Raw genomic sequence first — 22,130 nt, forward strand, 5'->3', positions numbered from 1 at the left:
CTGGCGACGTAGATGCTTATATGCAAGAGGTCGGTATTCGTCGTTTGGATTGGCCAGCGCGGAGCCCCGACCTTAACCCCATTGAGCATGTTTGGGACCTCCTAAAAAGGCGAGTACGATCTGTCCAACCACCTCCACAAAACATCAGAGAGCTTAAACGTGTAATCTCGACTGAGTGGGAACACATTCCACAGGACACCATCAAAAGCCTGGTGGGAAGCATGCCAAGACGATTACATGCCGTAATCGCTGCAAGAGGAGGTCATACTCGTTATTAATTTTTATTTTTTAATGTCTCTTTTATTAAAATACCATAAAAATACTCGTAGTCTTTATAATCCACCTCTCCTCCTCAATCCTTCTTGTGCTCAGCCAAAGATACGAGTACACAATACACATGGTGCCAACTTGCCAGCCATGTAAACTAAGTTAGGTCCGCGCCAAACTGCTAGTCCGTTCTGAAGTTGTTGCGAGCAGGTTACAATTAGCTATGGCGACACGCAGCATATAGCTATGGACTAGCAGTTTTACGCAGACAATTCATAAATACCTCTGCATACTGTAAGTAATTTTTATATGTTTAAATATAAACTATGGTTTAAATCATAAGTGTTTTATTGCTAATCGTGAAAGATCGTAAATTCTTGTGATTGTACATCATTAAAATAATATAACACACAATTTTTATGCTAAGTCATAAAATAAACAATAACTCATTTTTTAATTGAATTTATTATATGCCTACTTTATAAATATGCGTATAATTTTATTTTATAAGTTCTGAAAAGTGGTGGAATATTACGTAAATCAAATGCGGAAAGTTATCAAGATCGTAGTTGTAGAAATAGTAAAGTTAGATAATAAACTTTAGATAACAAAAAACATTGTAGTTCCACTACTGGGATCCACTCCCAGTGGATCCCAGTAGTCGAAGTAGTGGATGTAATCTCTTACATCCACGCGTATTTCTGCTTTATAACCACAGTGTTAAGCGCTGCGGTGTACTGATTTAAAAATTTGGCAATGGCAGAGACACTTACATGAGGCGTTCCAATAGAGTCAGTAAGACAAATTCATATGTGGGTCACTTAAGGTAGGTTCTAATCAAATTTGGGGTCTTGTGGTAAATAATCATTATTAACGGGCTATAGTGACCAATTACCATAACATAAGTAGGGTGAGAGAGGGTCAATCCGCCATGCAAATATATTTTAGGCACTCGACTATAATTATCATAGGCAGTTAGGACATAAGTGGGGGAGAAAGATGTCAATCCCCCTAAACCTTAGGCAATTGACCATAATTATCCATAATAGTTAGGATAGAGGGTTTTTGGTGTCAAACATTTCAACCTATCTCGAAAGAAAGTCTTAACTATAGGCCTGCCAGTTACCGTTAAGGTTAACTTTATGCTCGTCTCCTACTTTATTTCGAGAATAATCTACTCCTAATTAATTTACATAATTATATTTAGATTTACATACAGAAGCAGCAGAGGCCACTGCTTTACAACTTAGTACATAAAACCTACATAACAGTAATTCATAAAAATCAGTGTTAACAAAATATGAAAATATATTCAATGAATATGCATTATCTGTTAACTAAACCCGATGTAATAACAAACTTAATGATAACTGTATTGATTGCATTTTAATGAATTTCTCAACGAATTTTAAGAGCTCTACCCATACAGAGGCTAGGTAAGTATTGATTCAGCTTTTTATGAATTATTTATAACGTAAATTGAAATATAGCTGGCTTATTAAGGCAATTACGGGTTATTTTAAGCCTCAGCTTACATTATACTTTTAGTTTTGGTGATTTAGCTGTTTTTCGGAAAATAAACGTAACATTTTAAGATTGGAAATAATGAGATGGCGTAACAGGTTGCTGAATCACGCTGTTGAAGTTTTCTCGACTCTTTTGCACATAAACGAGATTTGAACTGAGACTGAGTTACGATCGCTTCTCAGGTATCACCTAGCGTGGAGGGAGACTTTTCCAAACTGCGATTTTTCGGAACTGCGACCAAATGCAGCAAGTCGCCAACACTATGGCAATATTGAGCCAATCGTCGACGCTAAAAGTAACATTACTGCTAGAACGGTTAGTAAGTTTATGTATACAGTTTATATGAAAGTAAGTTGTAAACTCGTGTACATAGTAAAGACTGAGAAATAAAAACTAGATATTTTAGTAACTCAATTTTGTCATTAATTAGTTAGAAACTCGTGTAGCTCAGTAAAAACGAAGAAATAAAAGCAAGATATTTTAATGGCTCAATTTTATCATTAGCAAAATTTAATCATTATTATATTTTTTGCTGTTTTAAAATTATAAAATTTTGCGGAATATTTTAAACTTTAATTCTTAATAAATTTGTTCAAAATAGTCCGAGGAATTATGTTAAAGATTTTGCCCGTATCTTAAACATTACATTTAAATTACAAATTTTAATTAAAATCAAATAATTTAAAATCGTCAATCAAGTTAGAACCGAATAAAAATGGAAAGAATAAATTAAAATATTAAATAAAAAGTAAAATAAAAATCACATTAGAATCCCAATGAATTTATTAAAGAATAATATTCCAGACTCTAAGAATATTCAAATCATATTCAAATTCAAATTCAAATTAAATGGAACTTAATTTTGTAAGTAATATACATGTTTTTTTTTTTTTTTTTTTTTTTTTTTTTTTTTTTTTTTTTTTTTTATTTATTCAGGTTTATCTACAGTTGTACATTAATAAAATCTTCCTTACAAACTATACATCTAAAGTTATAAAGTCTAAAATGTACAGCTACTTACAGTTTTGTAAGTAATATACATGTTTTGAAGGTGGTAGAACCCTTTGTGGTTCGACTCCGGCAGCACTACCGCCACACCTATTTCTGCCTAATAAAAGCAATGTTAGGCGCTGCTGTGTTGAGACATACTTTTCCGAGGCGTTCCAGCTTAGTCCTCAGGAGTAGCGGCGCATCTGTGGCCGACCTCAGGTAGGAATATCTAAATCTACCCGGGGTTGATTACAGATATCCATGGGCGGCAGAAGCCACTTACCATCAGTTGAACTGCATGCTCGTCTGCTACTCCTATATTATAAAAAAATACATGTTTCAGTATTAAAATAACAGTACAAATAGCAGCGGTATATGCATCATATGTTATAGACAACTAATACAATAATGAGGCTAATAACTATTACTATCATTCAAGTATTACTACTCTTATACAATATTACTTATTCTATGACTTACACTTAATAGTGCAATTCGTTACGACGACAAAAACAGCTTCGAGATAAGTTATAATCTCCAGCTCATCACATTTTGTTCATAAAAAGTGGGAATAGAATAAAAAGTTGTTTCAATAACCCCATAGGGAAAGTTGGCGAAGTATAATATAACGACAAGGTAATAAACAGGCTGTCTAAGGTACTTGTTGGATAGGACGCGAGTGACAGTCAAGCGAGAAAAAGAAAATCATTTTTGTGGACGTTATTTTGTACTACTGGGCACTTTCTTTGTCTCAGCGTGAGGGATTTAAGTTGGCTACGCCGAAGAACTGTGGATTGGTAGACTTTGCGATCTCTTACAAGTGTCATATCTACGTCAGTATTGACTATGGTAATTTTCCTTTGTTGCTAAAGTGTGCTATAATTACATTTTAATGCGTACATAAATTTCTTTGAATAATAAGAGGTGTGTGTTTGTTTCTTTGACACCAAGAGAGGCTAAATACCATTAAACTATTACTACTACTTTACTATTTTAAGAACCGTGTAGGTTTAATAGTGTGTAATTATCTAATAATAAAATTTTAGGTGTTATATCAACAAAATCTGTGTATAAATTGAATTAATCCATGAATTGAAGCGATTAAATCGCTAATCTTTTGTTATTAGTCGTCTCTCAGTGTAAGGCGGTCTTTAAAAGGGAACGATGATCATAGAAAAAACTAATAAACCACTTTTTATACATATTAAGTCTTAAGGACATTATTAACTTATTTTCTTCTAGTCAATCTGTGTTCCCATAGTTGAATGAATTATGAATACCTAATATAGATATATTATTAGTAGGTATGCAAATCTGTGAATTTGAATCTTTTACTAAGTATAATAAGGACATTTTTACATAATATAATGACAGTGTATCCTAGTTTGACTACAGAACCCAAAAAACGCAATATATATGTGTTTTTTTTTAATTAAGAAAATTTAATTTAAAATTTAAATGTAAGCACTGAAGTGGATTTTGATGTAGGTGCGTTTGAAAAATATAGAATCAAATGAATTAATTAAGATTATGATCAAAATTATTACGATTGGTCTGGCTGGGATCCGATCACGGAAATCTCTATACAGCCATCAAGAGAACACTTAGCCAATAAGGTCAACCAATACAAATATGCTTAATTTAATAATGTTAAGGGTAGCATATGTGAATGACGTCGAGAACTCCCGATGAAGTTCGCCTGCTGCAGTCACTGACAAGACCAGCCATTTTAACTCACTCTATCACACATATGTTCACACTCACACACACACACACATACGCATACGCATACGAATACACGCATCACTCGCGCGCACACAGTGTTTTACAGGCTCCACAGAATACCAGCATTTCAGGTGACTAAGCTTACCTGAAACATTAAAGTGGAGTGGAGACCTTTTCGGTTAGAAAAAAATTATAATATGTTTTTGTATGCATTTTTTTTTATTTGTGTTTATTGTATATTTTTTGCCGAATAAATTATTTTCTTTCTTTCTTTCGTTCTTTCTAAGACAAGCAAGAAATATTTCAGTAGCGAATTTTTCAAGGCATATAAATTAGAGAAGCCGCTTCCACACTAACCTATCCTTACATTTCACTAAAGATAAACGAGATCATTCGTTCGAGCAATCGCGCGCAGAACATTTCATACGAATGTAACCTATCCAAATTAATTGGCAACACTGTGTCGCATTTTATTGTGTTGCAGTCGAACTACAGAATGTGGTATATTGTGATGTGCCTGAATCTGTCTTTCGGGTTCAACTTACATAATGTGTATCGGAGTTAATTGGTGTTTTTATCTAAAGATATACAGTCGATATATAGTAGTATAATTCGTCCTTATCTAATTAAAATCCCTTTTGTGTTTATTACTTTTATTGACTTATGTTGTAATTTTCATTATAATTATTTTCATTTTACACTTGTAGTATTATTATATTGTTTTGTAAAGGTAACGAAAAATCTGTTTGTGTTATATTTTTGAGATATAGGATATTTTGAATCGCATTCTATTTGAGCAATAAAAGTGTTTGATATAAAAATAATAAGTTATTTTGGGACTGTGAAATTAATGTTTATCATCACCATGAAACTTTTAAAGAAATTTATTTTTAAACTTTTCTTCTATAACGTCTTTTTAAAACGACAAAACGTAAAAATAACTATTGTTTTGTCAACAATTTAAATATTGTTTTATTTTTACATTGGTTTTTACAATAAATTTTATTAATAACATTACAATATGAAGTTTGGGCGTTCACAATATGACGGATTTAACATCCGACATGCAACTAATACAACTATTAAATGCAACTTTGCTTTCAATAAAGCCTAGTTTTGCATAATGACCAGCCGTGTGGGCTTAGGCCTCGGTTTATAGTCTAGATAAGATCTAGACCGTGTTTTAGATTCCCGGTATGGTGTTTAGGTAAGTGATATCTTAGGCAATTGTAAAACATAAATATCTAAATACTAACGCTTTCTATATTTAATGCTTCAGTTTAAAATGCCCTGTGTTGGGTGCAGTGGCGTAGAGTAGACATGTGGCGGCCACAGAGTAAGTTATCAAAATATTGCTATGATAATAAATATTATAGAAATAATACAGCGAAAAAAGTTATTTATAATTTTGCTGCACTGTAAAAGTGAAAATTGAATTTCAATAGTCTTCTAATCAGAAATGTAAATTGTATACTTAATACAAAAAAATACCGATTTTTAAACTTTTCACTCGAAAATATATTTTCGATTAATGAAATTTCGGGCGTGAAGGTTTTCTCGCGATGATTTCCTTTACCTTAATGCAAGCGATAATAATCCCTAATAAAAAATAAAATAAACTCTTTCTACACTCACAGCCCCATAGGATTCCCTGTATCGTGGGTGCCATGAACACACAGAAAGACGTATAGAAACACCCAGACCCCGAACAGATATCTAAATTCATCATTCAAATATCTGCCTGTCCGGGGATCGAACCCGGAACTCTTTGCGCGTCAGACCGGTATGGTGACCACTCCGCCACGCGGGTCGGCGTTTGAATTAAATAAGTACACACTTATTTAAATCAAACCTTATACATCAAATCGAGAGGCTGCATATCTAATAAAAACATCACTATCACTGCTCACAGAGCTTATATCAATCAGTCAGTTCTTATGTCAGAAAACCTCTAATTATACCGATTTTACTACTTTCAAATTTAATTAAAATCACTAACGGTGCATACATTCGTCTTATGTCAAAATACTCATTAGTATCTCCACTAAAAATTTAAATTAGCTGCGATATTTATTTTTATTGAATTGAACATGTGATTTGAAAATTTTTGTCATTTCTCTAGATAATATCTTTAGATTTATTCGACAATTTCTAATATGCGCATTAGTTCGAATAGTCTTATTTTTATAATATGCGCTTCTCTCTTATGTAATAGACCCGTGCACAACAGTGGGACAGTAATGTGTTGTTGATGATTAATTCGATCGGTTAATTTGAACGTGGTAGAACCCTTTGTGTTGCCGATTGTAATTTTAGCTTAGTCCTAAGAAGTAACGGCGCATCTGTGGCCGACCTTAAGTAATAATTTAATCTTATCAAGTGTTGATTACAGAAATAATCCCAGACTTATCATTCAACCTGTTAGAGGAGGCCCGTGCCCAACAGTGGGAAAGTTATACGACATTTTTTTTTATAATATAGGAGTAGCAGACGAGCATACAGTCCACCTGATGGTAAGTGGCTACTGCCGTCCATGGACATCTATAATCAACCCCAGATAGGATTAGATATTCCTACCTGAGGTCGGCCACAGATGCGCCGCTACCCCTGAGGACTAAGCTGGAACGCCTCGGAAAAGTATGTCTCCCTTACCACACCCTTCAAACCGGAACACAGCAACGGTTAACACTGCTGTTATGAGGCAGAAATAGGTGTGGCGGTGGTACCGCCGGAGTCGAACCACAAAGGGTTCTACCACCTTCAACATACATTGACGATAACGATAATTATAATTATTTACTTCTATAGTTACTTTAACGGTTTTGTCGGAGTCACTAGACAGCACGTCTATCGACTCCGACAAAACGAGATATTTGTCGTACATTTGAATACACTGGCAACACGTTTCCGACATGTTCATTAAAGTACAGTAAGCGAGTGCCAATGAATACGATTTGTAAGTTCACGCCTACTCACAATTTATGAAGCTCTGAACCTATCCGATAGTAAGCGTTTCTTATGTTCTAAGATTGCGTATGTTACATACTTTGATTTGCGTTAGAGTTTTTTAAATAATAAATGATCTAATAGTGATGTTAGGTCTGGTTTTAAATTTTGTCAAAGAAACCCTATAGTTTTAAGAAAAAGAATGCCTTATTTAACCTTCGTTTTTGGAAGTGAAGTGGTGTAATGGAGCATAACTTCTATCTGATAGCGAACTACTCGTATTTGAAGTCTAACAAGAACTCAGCACTACTGTTAGTTATATGACAGAAATAGCCGTTGAGGTGGTGCCACTGCAATAAAATATTTAACAGAGTTCTACCTTAAAGGGAAACCTTCAAAAGGTACCCGGTGCCGTGGGAGCGACACGGGGTTATGTGGGACTTTTACCGCACTAAAACCCCCCCGGTGGCCGTCCTCGGCGCTGCGTAGAGGACTCCGGGATCTCCAAAGGAACGCGACCGGAGTCCTCTCAGCGCACTGCCCCGTCGGGCTCCGCCCAGGTGACTTAGTGTCACCACACCGTCTGGTGTATACGACGGAATGCGACCACACATACCGTCGTCCTTCCCGGGGTCGCTAGCCGGGCGGTTCGAGCTCCCACTCTTGCCGCCCGTAACCCCGAAAGCCCCTTTTAGTCGCCTCTTACGACAGGCAGGGGATACCGTAGCCCTATTCTGGTCCCGGAACTACAGGGACACCGCGCCTGGGGCGTTACGTACGCCCGCGGCGACTCCTCCTTCTCCTCCGAGCGGGTTCAGCGCGCTCCCTAGCTCGTTCGGCGTCTTCCTTTGCAGACATTACGTCATTGCAGAAGGTGATCATGCCGTCCCAGGCTTCGCTACGCTGAACCATCGCCCCGATGATGGCCGATGGAGAGAGATCCGGTCCCACTTTTTCGACGAGGATCCGCCGCTGAGACTCCCACGCTGGACAGTGCTGCAGCGTGTGCTGTGCAGAATCCTCATCGCACCCACAATGATGGCACTGGGCCGTCTGCTCCCTCCTAATCCTATTCAGATACTCACCGAAACAGCCATGTCCGGTGAGCATCTGAGTCAAGCGGTAGGTCACACGACCTTTGCTTCTCAGCCAAGCCCTGAAGTTCGGCAGGATTGCGTCGACCACCCGTTGGCGTATGTTGTGTGGTTCCAGGAGCCGATTACGCCAGCACCTCAGAGCGCGCCACCTGGCTCTCCTACGAAGTGCTGCGACCGTCTCTTCGCTGAAGGGTTCAGCCCTCTGGCGGAGGACGCGGATCTTATGGAAGACCCGTGCGTCCATATCCGCCAGAATGTCCAGAGGCGGAAGCCGCCCCAGGACTGTCGCCGCCTCATACGATATGGTACGATACCCACGGGCGACTCTGATAGCGATCATACGTTGCGCGGAATTTAATTTCCGCGCACGGCGCTGGCAGGCAGACAATCTGTCCGACCATACCGGCGCCCCGTAGAGCGCAATCGAGCGTATCACACCCGCGTAGAGGCGGCGGACTTCCTCCCTTGGTCCCCCGAGATTTGGCAGCAGTCTGTGCAAGGCACCCGCTACCTTATGAATCCGGGGGACGAGACGGTCGAAGTGCTCGTCGAAGCACCAGCGGTCGTCCAGTGTAAGGCCAAGATACTTCATGTACCTGCCTATCCGGACGTCCGCTTCACCGACGCGCACTGAAGTTTCAGCTGACTCGACTCTTCGCCCACGGCCATGGAACCACATAGCCTCGGTCTTCTGGGACGCAACCCGTAGGCCCAACCCGTGGATCTTCGCTATGACGCGTGCCACCCCGAGCTCTGCTAGCCGAACCGTTCTACAAAAAGACACCCCTTCTGCAAGAACGAGAGTGTCATCGGCGTAGCAGACGATGCTCACTCCTTGTGGGAGCACCGTTCTCAGCACTGCGTCATATGCGATATTCCACAGTAGTGGGCCCAGTACCGAACCCTGCGGCACCCCGCGCACGACGTTCCTTCCGCGAACGCTCCTATAGCGGCCTGGGAAGCGGATACGCCTGTCTGACAAGTAGGCCTTAAGAACCTCCCGCAAGTATGAAGGCACTTCATGGACAGACAGGCCCTCCATGATCGCACTCCAGGGTAGAGAGTTAAAAGCGTTGACAATGTCAAGGCTGACTGCCAAAACTACTCTACCCTGAGATATGGCCCGCTCTGAGAGCGTTCGGACTGACTGACTGATGGCGTCCATCGTCGAACGCTGCCGCCGGAAACCGAACTGGTTTTCAGACAGGTCTGGACCATGGCATGCTAGGTGATGGCTAATTCGAGAAGAAATAATCCTCTCGAATAGCTTGCCTGCCTCATCCAATAGGCAAATGGGTCTATATGCTGATGGGGAGTCTCGAGGCTTGCCCAACTTGTGCACCAGCACTAGCTTCGCCCGCCTCCAAACTGAAGGAAACCGTCCATAACGGAAGCAGGCGGTAAACAGCTTTTGCAGCCTCCCCCCCAGCACTGTCAGCGCTAAGACCCATGCCTGACCTGGGATTCCATCCGGCCCCGGGGCAGTGTTTCGCCTTGCCATGCGCTTAATGGCAGTATTAAGCTCGCATTCGGTGACCGCCAAGTCATCTGACCAATCAGAGCTATCCGGCGACGCGGCGGGAGGACCCGTTTCGCCAGTGGTTCCTGAAAACAGGCTGTCCACCACTGTGTCCACGAAATGCGGGTCGAGAGTTTCCGTGAGTGGAGGCACCCATGGACGTAACTTGCCGAGAACCATCCTGTACGGGCGTCCCCATGGGTCTCGGTCTAGTCCCTCCACAAGCGCGCTCCAGTTCCGGGCCTTGCTTTCGGCGATTGCGCCCTGAAGCAATGTTGTTGCAGCCCGGTACTCCACGTACTTCTCCTCCCATTCCGCAACGCCAGCAGACCGTCGCCGTCGAGCCCGAGTGTACTGGCGTCTAGCACGTAGGCAGGCCGCACGCAGCCGTGCGATGTGCTCTGACCACCAGTACACAGGGCGCCTCCAGCCAGGTCTGACACGCGGCATCGCGGTATCGCAGATAGCCGTCATGTCATCCCTGAGCCGGATCGCCTCCCCCTCGGGATCAAGTTGGTCAACCCCCTCTGCAGCGCGAGACCAGTCCGCGACGTGAGCAGCAGCAACAAGTAGGTCTCGATTAAGACGATTTCGTGCCCATCGACGCGGACGGTCGTTCGTCCAGCGGCCATCAGCAGCCGGAAGCTGCAACACTACATCCAATATTATGTGGCGATGGTCGGACAGCGTGACAAGGTCTTCGGCTACCCTCCAGCCCGTCACCATACGCTCGGCAGAAAGAGTCGCCCACGAGAGGTCTACGACCGACTCTCCCTGCCAACGCACGCACGTACTGACCGAACCACGATTCAGCAGACGTAGGTCGAGCCCGGCTGCCCACTCGAGTGTTGCCTCTCCCCTGGCGCTGTCGCGCCTGTTTCCCCAGACCCTTGAATGTGCGTTAAAATCGCCAAGGACAATTACAGGACGGGGAAAACAGAACCGAACACAGCTTGCCAGTTGGTCGAGGAACGTCTCGTACGCCGCCAAACTGCAATTGGGGGAGACATAACACCCCAATACTGCAATGGGACCCCACTCCACCGCGACTATACCCCGCTCAGAGTGGAGTCTGGAGCAAGGAGGATCTCCTTCACCACCCGCCCAGTACACGGCGACGGTCTGCGCGTCGTCTCCGACCCACCGCGGATGCTCCGGAACTCTATAGGGCTCCGCCACTACTGCCAAAGAAACCGAACAGTCAGCGAGGCATTGCTGGAGCAAATCCTGCGCCCCGCGACAGTGGTTTAAGTTCCCCTGGAGGACTTTAAGTGACGGAGACCTATCCATTAGGAGTCCATCGCTTCCGCTGGTGGACAATGGGACGAAGCGCTGGGACGCGCAGGCCCATCTGTCCTTGACGAGTCAGTCGTCGCGACCGTTAGCTCGTTTCTTCCGCTGCCTCGTTTTTTACGTTTCGGAGGCGTGCACCTCTTGCTACCAAGGCGGTGGTCGGCTGGAAGACCAAAGTCCGCGCATAGAGCACATTTCGGTGACTGTGCTCCGCATTGGCTCGCCCTGTGACCGGGCTCGCCACATACGTAGCACAGTGCGCTCCTATCCTTGGTGCTGGTACACTGGTGCCTTGCATGCCCCGTCTCAAGACAGCGGAAGCATTGTAGTGTCCTGGAGGGCAGGATCTCCACTCTCGCGGACACCCATCCGACAAGGAGTCGCTTTGCGGCGGCCAGCTTACGGATGGTCGTAAGGGGGCAGCGCACCCATGCCGTCCCCAAAGCCGAGGGCCTTCGCCTGATCTCTCCGACTCTCACTTCGGTGGCGATACATCCACATGCCATGGCGATGGCATTTGCGACGTCCTGCTGGGTGACGGAGTCGTCCAAATCCATCACCCGCGCCTCGCCCTGCTTAGTGGGTCTCGCCACCTTAACACCCATTTCGCCGACGGCGTCTTGCAGCTTCCCCGCAAGTGCATCGGCTTTTCCAGCACAGTCTTCGCCGGCCACCTCGAGCAGCAGGCCACCGTTGAGGGCTTTCTTTTGCCGCAACTCTGCTATACCCAGGTCTGCCAGCTTGATGTGCCCTTTCGCGGTATTCATCACCTCTGCATAGGTGACATTCAACCCTTCGGGCACCGTGACGGAGACTGCCGCCGACTTCGGGACTCGCGGAAGCCTCTGTTTGGCTGCCCTCCTCCTAGTGGGCTGACCCGCTTTGGTTGTCTGAGCCGCTGGTACTTGGGCAACTTTTGCGCAAGGACGCCGTTGAGAGGCACTCTTAATTCGCCCACGACTCGGAGATTGCCTCCGCGCGGGCTCAGCTTGAGCCAGAAGCGACCGTCGCTCTTTTGCCCTGGCCTTACGCCCCACCACGGTTGCCCAAGTCCCTCCTTCTGCAGCCGGGGCTGGTGCTACCGGAGACCGCATTGGCGCCGCAGCCACTGGGGCACGCGCGGTTGCATTGAGTGAGGCCCTTTGCCCTAGGGGAGGCCGGATTGCTCTTCCGGGGAACAGCTCGTCCCTAAAGGAGGCTAACTTTTTATCCATCATGGACCCGATCCGGTCCATCAGAGCATCCTCCGTATTTTCGACCCTCTTCGGTTCAGTCCGGGGTGGTTCAGATCTAGTTGGCCTTTTTTCACGGCGTAGCTCGGTCACTTCCGTCGTGAGAGCCTCCACCTTCCCGTGCAGGTCAGCGAGCTGAGAACGCAGTGTGGCGTTCTCCTTTTCCAGTTGGGTAGTGGTTGCCCGCTGCACCACTTCCGACGCTGCTGCCTGCACGTTGCGTACAGCCAGACGAATGGCTCGCACCAAATCCCCTTTCATGTTGCGGGATTTATCAGCGATCTTCTCGATAACTTCTAGGTTCTCGATAATGCAAGAACCTAGGTCATCCGTCGGCTGCCCGTTCATGTCCCGGCCTAATTCCTCGGCACTCGGGAGGGAAGCCTTCGACCTGATCTGGGAGGCTGGAAGCGGGGGCTCCAAAAAATCTCCGGCCTTATCCTTGAGATCTGCCGTCTTCCGCTTCGGTCGTTCGCCTTCACTACCGCCATTTGTTGGCAGTGCTCTCTTGCGGGCCTTTGATGTAGCTATGGACTGCGTGGACATAGCTGACTGTACAGAGCAGTCCGAGAAATCACCCCCGTCCGACGAAGCAGCGGGTGTGGGTGCCCTGTTTCTGGTGTTTCGCACCTTCCTTGTTACCGCTTTTAAGGCGGGCGTCTTTTCCGTCTCGTTAATAACATATTCGGAGTCCGTTGTGTGTATGCTGTGGTCGCGTTTACGGAGGTCGGCGGGATGCCGACCTACGAGGCAGTTGTTGCCCCCTCCAGAGTACGTGGGGCTGCCCTCCACCGAAGCAGAGGGGTGGGATTCTCCCTCTCGGGTACCCACCTGGAGACCGTTTTCACAACTAGCCTTTTTCATCTTTTCTTTTTTTTTACAGGGGTGAGATCCCCTGTGGGCCACTCTTAGTCTGGTCCTTCACCCTTCGCCTTTCGGTATGAGTAACTCTTCCGTATAGCCTCGGGGATCATTAGGACACTCAAGCCCCCCTACCACGACAAGGTGGCAGCCCGTTCAGGGGGGAACAGAGTTCTACCTAGGGGCGGACTAAGTTCCTCGGAGGCCCGAGGCGGAAAGTTGAATAGAGCCCCCCAAAAGTGTAACAAGTTTATTTGATTTTACAAAATGACAAATGTGTCATAGAGTCTTTGATTTCGTGACCTTTTTGTTCGCTGAGTGAGTGATACACATTTCATAGATTGTTTGGTTCTGATTACCTTTTTTTAAACTGTATTTGGAGGTCCCCCAGTATCTGGTACCCCCGGACCGCCCCTTCCGCTCCCCCTTAAGCCGCTAGAGGTTCTACCATCTCTACGTTTTGTCTCTATGTTCGCGTAAGAATGCCACTGAATAGATACAGTCAATTTTAAGATATACTCGTATGTTTACAGATAGAAGGACAATAATTTTAGAAAGTGGTTTTTATGTTTTAATATTGTAAACATTAGCATCGCATCCTCAAATGTAAACATAATATAGAGACTTCATTTATTTACTTGCTTCATGTAACAATAGTGATGAACAATAAACTAAAATATTATGTGAATAAAAACATTTATTTGCTGACAGATAAATTAGTCAAATATTGCAATATATATTTAAATACAATGGCTAGATATTAAAGTGTTGATATTGTCGAAAGCTATTATTTTATAATATAAACCTGTATTATCTTACGTCCGTGGCTGCGTACTTGTCGCACATTGTAAGCGAAGATATATTTATTCTATACTTTGATAAGTTCATAGTAATTAGGAAAAAATCTGACAAATTTAAGTAGAAGCTTATGTTTTTTCTTAATAATACAATTGATTCTAGATATATAATTATTAGTATAGTCCCCGTAAAACTGCTAGTCCGCTCTGAATATAGAAATGAATCGCGTCGCCATAGCAAATTGTATGACTACATCTGCTCGCAACAACTTCAGTGCGGACTAGCAGTTTGGCGCGAACTATAAATGACTACTCATTTTAAATAATAATATAAATTTCAATTATGTTTTTTAATCATGAGGAAATTTGTCGTTAATAAAAGTCTTATATGAGATACGAAATAAATAACATTACGTATTCGAAATTAATGTACATACCACCAAACAAAATAAATATGTTGTATCGTAAATTTTTACAAGACTTTTGTTTCTTAGTTCAAGAAAGGTACGCAATCTTTCGTGTCTGTTTTCGTTACCTTATGGAAACTTCGCCCGTTTTTTAATATCGCTTCTGTCACATTTTATACTTAAATTTCATCGCTTCACTCCCACTGGACATCAGCCCCTCAGATGCCTTAGTTTTTGCCGAAAGCAATTTATGCGTGAACTTTATCTCTATAAATCTTAGTGAATTAAGTTTCGCAAGAGCAGGAGCTCGGTTTCAAACTAATAGACCGACGAGCTATGGTATTAATCAAACTATGTATTTATACCCATTTACATTATATTTACTTTTGCGTATAAGCCATGTGACAACAACGGTTTTTCTATTTAATGCAGGACCCTATTTCAGAGGTAATTTAGAATACATAACAGTAAAAATGGCCGTTTCTACATTTATTTAAGTTGTTAGAACCCCTCATGGTTTGAGTCCGGACTTCTGGAGGCACTACCATCACGCCTATTTCTGCCTAATAATAGCAGTGTTAAACGCTGTAGGCTGTGGCTGTAGGAAGCTAATACATACTTATAGGAGGCTTTCCAACATAAACCTTAGGAGAGCAAGCGTCTGTGGGCGTGGATTACGGATGGTCATGGACGGCATTTTCATTTGCTGCTTCTATAAAATAGATAAAGAAAAAATGCCACCATAAAACCATAAATAATTCTACTACACACAAGTGTGTCCTCATCATCAACCCGTTGCTGTCGCACTGCTGGCCAAGGGTCTCCTCTCAGAATGAAAAGGATTAGGCCATAGTCCGCCGCACTGACCAAGTGCGAATTGATAGATTTCACATAACTTTGAGAGCTTTTTATTTAAGATTTCTTAGGTGTGCTAGTTTCATCACGATATTTTTCTTACATTACAACTTACAATTACACACATAACTATGAAACATCAGAGGTGCATGCCTGGCATTTAAACCTCGGACCCTCCGATCAAGAGGTCGAGTTTCTTAACCATTAGGCTATCACTGCTTTTTTCAACTGTGCTGCTTTTCTCACTCAACTGTGTACAGTTCACCTATTTTCGTGTACACATTCATGGAACATCGATCACCGCCTGAACTCTAAATTCTTTCGCACTGCAATACTAACCAGTGATAAATATTCGACCTGAATAGTCAGTAACCCATTGTTTGGACGTCCGGCCACTACAATGGCCTGTTCATTTAATGTGGGGCAGGAAACACGCTTTTTCAATTTTTTAACAATACATTTTCTCTTTCCATTAGTAACTTTTATTTTAGCTAAAAAGCAATACTATGTACACAATTTTCTAACAATGTAGAATTTTAATTTGTTCTTTATTCTTTCTAGCGATTTAGAATTTTATTTATTTTTTGTGGTCATAGCCCATACACCACTTTTGGGCAAAGGTCTCTCGTCAAATCTCGGCATTGAGCATACTATACCAAGCTTCTCTAATTTGAAGAAAGATAGTCGGGATTTTTGGAAAAATTGAAAAGAAAGCGAGCTTTTAGTCCACCTTATGCTAAGCGTTCACTGCCGCCCATAATGTATAACCAACAGCACATAACATGTTATGTTTGTAGGCAGTTAGTGTTGCCACTATTGAGAGCAAAGTCAGTTGGCATCGAAACCCTGCCACCAAAACCCAGAATTGCTTCGCGATAGACATGGGTGTGGCGGTGGTACGAAACATCCCCGGATTTACCACCTGTAATTTCAAATCATTACTAAATCCACCGACAAAGATTTTCAATGCGCACAGGACTTTAATAAATCAGAGGCGTGTGCTTGGGATCCGAACCCTGGACCTCCGATTGAGAGGCCGTTATAATCACTAAGCTATCAGTTAAGAGCCGAACACTCTTTGTCAGTCACTCGCCAACCTCACCTAACCCAACCCGCTATTGTTTCAAATGCTTCACAAACGGGAAAGCAGTGTTCAACCTAACCCATTACTGGTGTTATGCGTTACTTTCCTTGTTACAATCGGCGGAAACGCTGTCGCTCCACATGGGAACGACGCGTGACAGCTTTGCGAAATGTACTCATGGGGTTGGACACACGGGCGTGTCGGTTGTAAAACAATATTTTCAACTTTGGTTAAATAACTTTTTCTTGTAGTAAAATCAGTGAATCTAGCCCTTCTAGTACTAGTAGTTCGTTGTAGTCACTGTGGACAAATGAGCCATTCTCATGTGATCGCTGCCGACATGGGTACCTGTAACTGATTCCAAATAGAAGGAGAGTTCAACCTTACAGATTTTCTCATGTTGAGAAGTCTCTGCCTCCTATTAATTTGTTACCAATTAGTGTTATATTGATTCCTTTTTCCACTACTTTAGATCCTGTATAGTACTACTTTTTACCAGACTGCGCAAGGTAATGCTTTGTATGTATGTTTCATTCTTTGAAACGCCCTGCAGCTCAAAGATTTGATGGATGGTAACATAATAATATGAGGTGTCGTTAAATTCATGTAAATTAGAGTGACATAGAGTATATGTTTAAGCAGCTGTATATTTTTGTTTTTATAATTCTCTAATTAGTTAGGTAGATGCTAGCGAGTAACATCCGTTATTGATAATCAATCTATACTAGTTTTGCTTACCAATGATCGTTTCGCACTTGCCTTTGAATTTGTATTACAACCGCGGTAACCGTGTGTATCGCATTGCGTAAAGCGGAGATGCGGCAGGGAGATGCGTTTGTACAAATGTGACGTTGATGCAACATAAGGGTGCTTATACACTGGGAACTATAATTTTTTTATTTGTTGGACTATGCTTGTGCATTTTTAATATGTGTTTAAATAAATGTCCCTTTCAAAGATAATGTACAGGGCAGGTACAGGAATACGAGTTTTTTAAGATATATTCTTATACGATTTAATATTCAGTTTTATATACCTACATAAATCTGTTTTTTTTATATTTTTATACTTATTTATTGAAATATTCTTCTATTTTGTTTGTATGATATTGGCTTTGTAAAATCATTACTTTTTAGTTTATGACAAATTCACTGTTTAAGTAGTACTTACTATTGTATTTTTACTTATAAATAAAGAATTAAGATTCGTAAAAAATATATTTAAAAAACAAATATAATAATAAGTGACAAGTGTGTAAGGGTCTTTATATAAAAATTTGCAATTTCCTGTCGACAGACAACGTATACGATTACAGCACTTTTCTAATGTTTATCATTTCGCCCTTAGTTTTTGTCGCTGATGGCAAAATGACCTTAGAACCGACATTATGTATACTGTTTATACTATTTACATCATTTTACCGCAAAGCAATATCTTATCAATATCTTGTTCAAAATATTATTCATTTATTTACTTTATTATACCTTAATTAACACTGGTATAAAAGGTGGACTTAATGCTAGAAGCATTCTCTGCCAGTCTCCCTTTAGCCTAAGCAGAAAACGTGCAATATTCGAACTTTTGTGGCTGATTGTGAGATTCCTAGCAACTATTGTGAACATCTTATTGTACCACTATTAACACCAAAATATTTCATTTCATTTCTTAGATCAACTGCGACAATACAACTTTGACTTAATCAGCTATACGTTCCCTATATTAAGTGTATCATCTATGGCTATACGCAATAATAGTTATGAAACTTGGCCTTTCATTTGGATGGTCCGAGTTTCAAATACCACACTTCTGTTTTTAAAAGATGTGTGTTATGGAGTTTCTTCCGCCGCTTCTTCTCCATAACCAAACACCTTGTGAATTGGTGGTAGTTGAATTGACATTCAAAAAGTGTTATGTAAAGAACCTATTGAATAAAAAAAATGATTTGATTTGTATTTCAAAGTTATGAGTGTATTAGAAATTAATAAAGAAGTTACATAAATAAAGTATTTTGAATGTCTGAATTTTATTTGTTTTTTTTTTGTAATCCTTAGATCCTAGAATCATTAGATGCATGCAACTTGACTAAAGTTGAATAAGTTAATCAATTCATTAAAATAATTAGTGTAGGTACTTATTATTCGGGTCTTATTACATTTGCCATTTAAGGCAACTGATTGACTAATGTTAACTAAACCGGGTTAAATAATTAAAATTAACCGCTCAAGGTAAGATTACATTAATTAGGATTTATATTTTAGTTACTGATTTTATAAGTTAGGTTTTAATGTAAATAGCGGTTTTTTAGGTTCTGATTTTTATAAACTAGATTTTAATTAATGAAAATATCTGTAACTAGCAAATAAGTAGCAAGCCGAGATAATTTTCGTGTTGATGTACAAAGAAATATAAAAAATTGAAGGCTAATATATTAAATAATTTTTAGTCATATGTACTAAAAATTCTTCATTCACAATGTATACATTTACATCATGTTCAAAGCATGGTGTATATTGCTGCACAAAATACAAATTAATCTATTTCAATGATAGGGTTTTTACCTCTTCGTCGATGTTACTCAAAGTTAACTATTTATTTAAAATTAAAACGTTTGGAACAAGGACCAATGTATCAGTATTTTTAAATATTACATACAGATTTACATATATTATATACTTATATAGATTCAACCTTACTTTAGATATCGGAGTTTAAATCCCAGACACCATATTTCCATGCTTTAACATCGTATGGAATGGTAGGCAATAACGGAGTCCTTATTACTACATTCCCATTCAATTTGTATGTTAAGTCTACTAACCCACAATTCAGTGTTGCAATCATACCCTTAATCCATTCAGATAGAAGTCCCGTGCCCAACAGTGGGAAAATAGGTTAGTCATGACAAATGCCTTAACTTCATTAAAATATTTTGGAATTATTGTAAATACGCAAATATAAGACAGCATAATTGTAAACCACGGATGATTATTTATAACACTAGGATGACCACAAATTCTTATTTTAAGGAAACTTTTCTGATACAAGAATAATATTCAAACGTATGTTTTATAGCACTCCAATCTCTATCTCGTGTTAAAGTTTTTCTGTATATGACGACCATTTATGAAAATATCCTTCACCAATTCGAAAAATATGATTCGATATTTTGTATTTATTTACTAACTATTTACTATTTGTTAAATATTGTTGATTTTAAATTAGTTCGTCATCATAATTAAAATGAAATTTAGTTGCACTATGGTTAATATTTTAGATAAATAATACTATATTTATTCTATATTTAATACGTAGATTAAAAATGATAAAAAGATGTTTAGTGTCATTGTTGGTTATCTTTTACTGTTTCCTCATTTTACTTATTTTCGTTTTCGTTCATTACTTTTCATTCACATCTTTTATGTGCCAAATTTTAAACTAAAACACAGTCCCAATCCGCTAACGCCACCTGTAGCACTACCATGAGTTTACAAAAGTATTACTCGCTAGCGACTGCGTAAAATAAATGTATGAAAAATTGTACAGCGCCTCTGGTGGTTACTCGTAGAACTAAAATCCGTAGTGGCGTAACTCGATACGTAAAAAACCTATCGAAATCAAATCGCTAGCGAATGTCATTATGATCTATTGCCATACAAATTCGGTCCCATGAGTCATTAATTTGACAGACGTGGTCAAGAAATACCGTAACGATAGTAGTTATGTTATTCACTAGCAAAATGACAATAGTTTTCTATTTACAATTTCTATAGTGGCGTTTCTATGCCAACTCATGGTAGTACTACTGGTTACCCTATCGAAAACTACACCAGGCTACCAATCACATGGTAATTGCGGTTCAAATATTTATCATTGTTTGTAAAGGTTACCGTTCTTTTTTTTTTTTTTTTTTTTTTTTTTTTTTTTTTTTTTTTTTGTCGAGGGGGAAACCTTCAAAAGGTACCCGACAGCGTGGGAGCGACGCCGAGTTATGTGGGATTTTTACCGCACTAAAACCCCCCCGGTGGCCGTCCTCTGCGCTGTGTTGAGGGCTCCGGGATCTCCAAAGGAACGCAACCGGAGTCCTCTAAGCGCGTTGCCCCGTCGGGCTCCGCCCAGGTGAGCTTGACGCTCGCCACACCATCTGGTGTATACGACGGTATGCGACCACACATACCGTCGTCCTTCCCGGGGCCGCTGGCCGGGCGGTTCGAGCTCCCACTCTTGCCGCCCGCAACCCCGGAAGCCCCCTTTTAGTCGCCTCTTACGACAGGCAGGAGATACCGTAGCCCTATTCTAGTCCCGGAACTACAGGGACAAAAGGTTACCGTTCTAATGATCGATATTGTGGTGTGAATTCGGACCACAAACAATGTACCTATATATTCACATTCTATTCATTGTACGTTGTCATGAAATACTACTGACTGACTCTGCCATCTTTTAAAAAAAATAACGCTTTAAAATAACGCTTTCTACACTCACAGCCCCACACTAGGATTCCCTGTGCCGTGGGTGCCATGGACACACACAGAGACAAATACACAAACACCCAGACCCAGAAACAGAAATCTCGATTCATCATTCAGATATCTGTCTGGCCGGGGATCGAACCCGGGACCCTCTGTGCGTAAGACCGGTATGGTGACCGCTCCGCCACGCGGGTCGTCAACTTTTAACCACGCATAGTGTTTAAGTTTTCTTCGAATAGTCAATAATCTGGTTAAATCTAATCTCTCTAGAATTTTGGATACAAAAATAAAATATGTCTTACATGTGGGGCGGGGCTACTGTCATAACATACATAAAAAAAACTTTGACTAGTCGCTAACATTTACCTTTTTTCCACAGAGTATTCTTTGAATTTTTTACTGACAATGTTTAATTATAGTTAACTAACTACAATCTGTATTGAAATAATTTCAACTATTTCCATTTTTTTTTAAACCTTACAAGATTTTTTTTATTTCTATTCGGAAAATCATTAGGACGGAAATTCCTTCGTTGACCCAAAATCTTGCAGACCTTTAAATCCGACCTTAACTTTACATATTCGTAATGCTGTCACGAAAGACCTAATGTTTGGCCATAGTAACATGAGTCTATACAATCGATAGAAATTGACCCGCTTCGACATATCATCATCATCATCATCAACCCATTACTGTCCCACTGCTGGGCACGGGTCTCCTCTCAGAATGAGAAGGATTAGGCCATAGTCTACCGCGCTGGCCAAGTGCGTATTGGTAGACTTCACATACCTTTAAGATATTTATCTCTCAGGTATGCAGGTTTCCTCACGATGTTTTCCTTCACCGTTTAAGCAAGTGATAATTAATTTCTAATACGCACATAAATTTGAAATTCAGAGGTGCGTGCCTGGGATTTGAACCTCGGACCCCTCGATCGAGAGGCCGCGTTTCTTAACCACTAGGCTATCACTGCTTCGACATATGCCATACATTTTATATGAAACAGTAGGTTAAGAACACCGAGCATGACTCAGTGCGTGATGAAGCATGCATGATGTTGT

General features: G+C 41.2%; 2 protein-coding genes across 2 annotated transcripts in view; both read right to left on the reverse strand.

Moving 5' to 3' along the window:
* LOC140754561 (uncharacterized) overlaps nucleotides 1-13,460 on the reverse strand; it is a 43,094-nt gene extending 29,634 nt beyond the window's left edge. Inside the window, exons 1-2 of the mRNA XM_073089604.1 lie at nucleotides 11,451-13,460; nucleotides 9,451-11,298 (exon numbers count right to left, since the gene is read on the reverse strand). Of these exons, the coding sequence (XP_072945705.1) occupies nucleotides 9,451-11,298; nucleotides 11,451-13,460 (3,858 nt within the window). The remainder of the gene's footprint in view (nucleotides 1-9,450; nucleotides 11,299-11,450) is intronic.
* Nucleotides 1-22,130, reverse strand: part of LOC140754277 (uncharacterized) — a 182,520-nt gene that overhangs the window by 57,706 nt on the left and 102,684 nt on the right. The gene's annotated exons all lie outside the window — the stretch shown is intronic.

Source organism: Epargyreus clarus, unplaced genomic scaffold, assembly GCF_041222505.1.
Source record: "Epargyreus clarus isolate Ecla_fem2 unplaced genomic scaffold, WU_Ecla_fem_2.2 ptg000029l, whole genome shotgun sequence".
NCBI classification, from domain to species: Eukaryota; Metazoa; Arthropoda; class Insecta; order Lepidoptera; family Hesperiidae; genus Epargyreus; species Epargyreus clarus.